This window comes from Austrofundulus limnaeus, unplaced genomic scaffold, assembly GCF_001266775.1.
Source record: "Austrofundulus limnaeus strain Quisiro unplaced genomic scaffold, Austrofundulus_limnaeus-1.0 Scaffold22, whole genome shotgun sequence".
Classification (NCBI taxonomy): domain Eukaryota; kingdom Metazoa; phylum Chordata; class Actinopteri; order Cyprinodontiformes; family Rivulidae; genus Austrofundulus; species Austrofundulus limnaeus.
Genome location: NW_013952424.1, coordinates 2914042 through 2917662, shown reverse-complemented (window position 1 = coordinate 2917662; position 3621 = coordinate 2914042). Strand labels below are relative to the sequence as shown.

The 3621-nt window shown below is 36.5% G+C and overlaps 1 protein-coding gene across 1 annotated transcript in view; it reads right to left on the bottom strand.

The window, feature by feature from the left end:
* Positions 1-594, bottom strand: part of LOC106514697 (N-acetylglucosamine-1-phosphate transferase subunits alpha and beta) — a gene marked incomplete at its 3' end in the record, with an annotated part of 3637 nt that extends 3043 nt beyond the window's left edge. The window contains 1 exon segment of the mRNA XM_014004093.1: positions 289-594. Coding sequence (XP_013859547.1) covers positions 289-450 — 162 coding nt within the window.
* Between the last annotated feature and the right edge of the window lie 3027 nt (positions 595-3621).

The following is a 3621-nucleotide window of genomic DNA, read 5'->3' as shown; positions in this document are numbered from 1 at the left end:
GTAGAAAGACATAGATTAACTTATCAACAGGATTGAAAATAATTATATTTATCAAGACGAATTGTTCTCAACACTAAACTGATTCATGACACATCGTTATTTAATATGTAAAATTAATATTTGGGTTTCAAAACGCAGATGAATTAAAAATGCGGGTTTTTTGTGTGAAGTCTGGTCACAGGGAGTCCAGATWTCCGTGCTACTTTGATAACTGAAAAAAGTAGCTGGTCCCACAACAAAACTAATCATCTTAAAGTGCTGGAAGCTTTAAAAACGAAAGACTTTTACCTCTCCAAACTGAAATGCGGAAACAATCATGAGAACGAGCCCCCCGAAGCAGAGGTAGAGTCCATACCGGTGGGACAGACAGGTGTACGTCTGCCTCTGCAACAGCTTTAACACCGAGTTCACGACTACCATGATTCTCCGGGGTGAAGCATAGCGACGCATTCATTCAATTAAACCTTTAATTAACCACTGCTAAGACAAAGAAAGTAAACATCACACRCGAAAGCGATGTGTCAGCTGACCTCCAGCGAGTCTGAATGGCACATGACAACCAGACTGGAGCCTGTGAGGTGACGCCGCCCGCGCGCTGTTTTTCCTGCTCGAGCTCGTTGTCGCCCTCTGGTGGCACGGAGCACAGCGGTGATGCGTTCACGGTCCACGGAAGCGAAGAAACAGCGGAAAGTAAAGCTTAAAACACCATGCCTTATTGTTTACATGCTGCTATAGCATTAATGTAAAAGAAACTTGACATATCACAAAATAAAAAAATTACAAAAGTTTCTGATATTATATTTAAAGAAGGGAAAACTCATTTAATGAAAAGAAAAAAAAATCTGTACACAGTGGCAGCTCTATGGGGTGACAAAGAGTGGCAGCAATCACTTAAAGAAAATAAAAAAAATGCTACCAGTTACCACCCTATTTTTCCGCTAGTTAATATAATATTTTACATTTTGCACAGTGACACTGACATTTCCACAAAACTTCAATCTTTCTCCTAACTCACTTGTTGAAACACTGAATTAATTGTTGTTACATTACATTTGTGTAATTCATATGCATAAACAAAAAAGGTGAATGCATATCCATTGAAGTCCAAAAGTAAATATTTCCTGCATTAACAAATCTTGAATAAGGGGTGGGTTTTAATAGGTTTACATTATACTCATTTGAACGTTTATCATTTGTTGTGTCTTTAACTCCCTCTGCTGGAACATCATGCCCACTTCATCCTCAGAAAAAAAAATAGATCTGCCATTATTCTTTTTGCATTTTTCCACATCAGCTTAGCATTACAAAATTAAAATAAAAAGTCAAAACATCAATAGAGAAAATCAAATTGTGTCTTAAAATTTAAAAAGAAGCAAACCCAGCATGTGTTTTCTATCCACGTGGAGATAAGCTGCTTACACAAAACTGATACAGTTGCCTCATATGAAAGTATGTTGCTCAACACAACATTGCATACTGGTCTACCCCTCACATTGTGGTGATTTCATTGAGATGAATCATGTTCTGCAGATCTTTGCTCTCTGAAAAACAGAAACWGTGGTATTTCTGCATTCCTTTTCCCCTCCTGCCTGAGGAGCCTTACAAGCATGAGAGAGAGAGAGAAAAAAGAGAAAAGGTCTTTTCAATCAAATATTTCTTAAGGATGCAGCCAAAATGAGCCTTGGCAACTTTTACTGAGCTCCAGCAGCAAGAAATGAAAACAGTAGGAACTGCTTTGAAAAACCTGCAGCAGACGTTTAAACTCTGACCTCATGTCTCAGTAWGACGGGTCATCTAAACCAAACAGATCTTAAATCACGTTTTCTTTATTTCCCAGCTTCAGTGTCATGTTTTATTCTTCATTCTAGTCAGTTTTGTGTGCTCTAGATCAGCAAGCCATTTGGATCTGGGGACCCCTTACAAAGGCAAAAAATAAAAATAAAAAAGATAAAATCCAGGGACCCTCTCATAAACCCCATGCTGTTTTAAAAGATAATTCATTGTTATTTCAACCCCTAAATGCCATGGAAATATATATTTTTATTAGGTTTATTATATTTGTTTTATTATTTCATTGTTCTCCATGCATTTTTAAAAAATGAAAACCAAATAAACAATTTAGTGAAATGTTTTGAGGACCCCCAAGATACCTCTCGCCGACCCCTGGGGCTCCCGGGGCCCCAGTTTGAGAACCTCTGCTCTAGWTAACGTTGCTTCCCGTTTTATTGTCTAAACCACATTTCGTTTCCTTCTGCATTTTATTTATTTTCAGTCTGTTTTTATTTATTTTTTAGTTATTTATTTTATCCCTTGCTGGTATAAATTCAAAAAAATACGTGTCATTACAGCTTCTCTTCTGTTTGCTCTGTTTTGTTTCAGTCTGCTTTATTTTCGTTGGTCTGCCGGGCCTTGAACTYTATGGTTTTTGCTCAGCATGCCACCACTTCACCAAATATTATAAAATAAAAATATATACTATAAAAAACTATAAAAGTGTATTTATTTTTTCCCCAGTCTTTACTTTGCWCAAACCATCCATGACTGCTTCTGTGATTCTGTATTTTTTTCTTACATGTAAAATCTGATTTATCTTTTAGTATTAAAATGTAATCTTATTTCCTTTCAATACAATTTTTAGGTTTAGTCCCCCACCTGTGCAATTTTGATTTTTATACCCCTTTTATTCAATTTGTCATAAACTATGAACTTGTTTTGCCATACCTCAGAAGAAGTTTCATAATCTGTGTTTCATCTGATAGCACGTCTTGCTGAGTTCATGTTTCTTGTTTTTCAGTTAAACAAAACGGCGCATTTAGCTCTTCAAAACTCACCCCTGTTTCTGCACTTGGATTCACTTGTTGAGGCAATTCCATAATTTGCCAAACGTGCCATTATAAGTAAAACAAACAAACAATAGTTACCATTAACAGTAAGGAAAAATCATTTCATATCTGTGGACTTGTGTTTTACAGCCATGTTACCAAGGCCTCAGAAAGCTGGAGGGAGAATAAGAAAAAAAATGCAAATATAAATCTAATGTTTTACTGTAAACTATCATAAAACAATCATTACAGTTTTTATTGATTGGTTTGATGCCGCCGTCAACTCAAAAACCACATTTTCAAAACAGTTAACGCAGAGGCCTAAACATTGACACGGTGGTCAAAATGACACATTTTTGCTTGCAAAAGGCAACAACTGTGTCAAAACATTTAAAATATGGAACAAAAGCTAATTTTGCCTTCAAACCACTCAACTTTGATACAATGTATGAGCACCTCCAAACAATCAGTACACAATGGGCAACAAAATACAAAATACAGCACTCTTGTGTGAATCAGTGCACCATTGCTTGTCATTGTAGCCTATGACTGTACGTAGCTTACATGCCAGAGCTGTTTGTAGTCAAATTTGYCCTCTTGCAAAAAATGCATCCAGAAGCAGATTTGCTTTGATGCAAAATTTATTGATTATATTTCTTTTTTTCAGACTGTGCCTGACAAATGAAATACAGTTTTTACTGTATCCTATCCTGTATTTTACCTATCCTGTTTGTTCCTGGATTGCGATGTCTCGGTTTCGGATGGAGGACGGTTGGAAACTGGCGTGTATCGTAAGCCC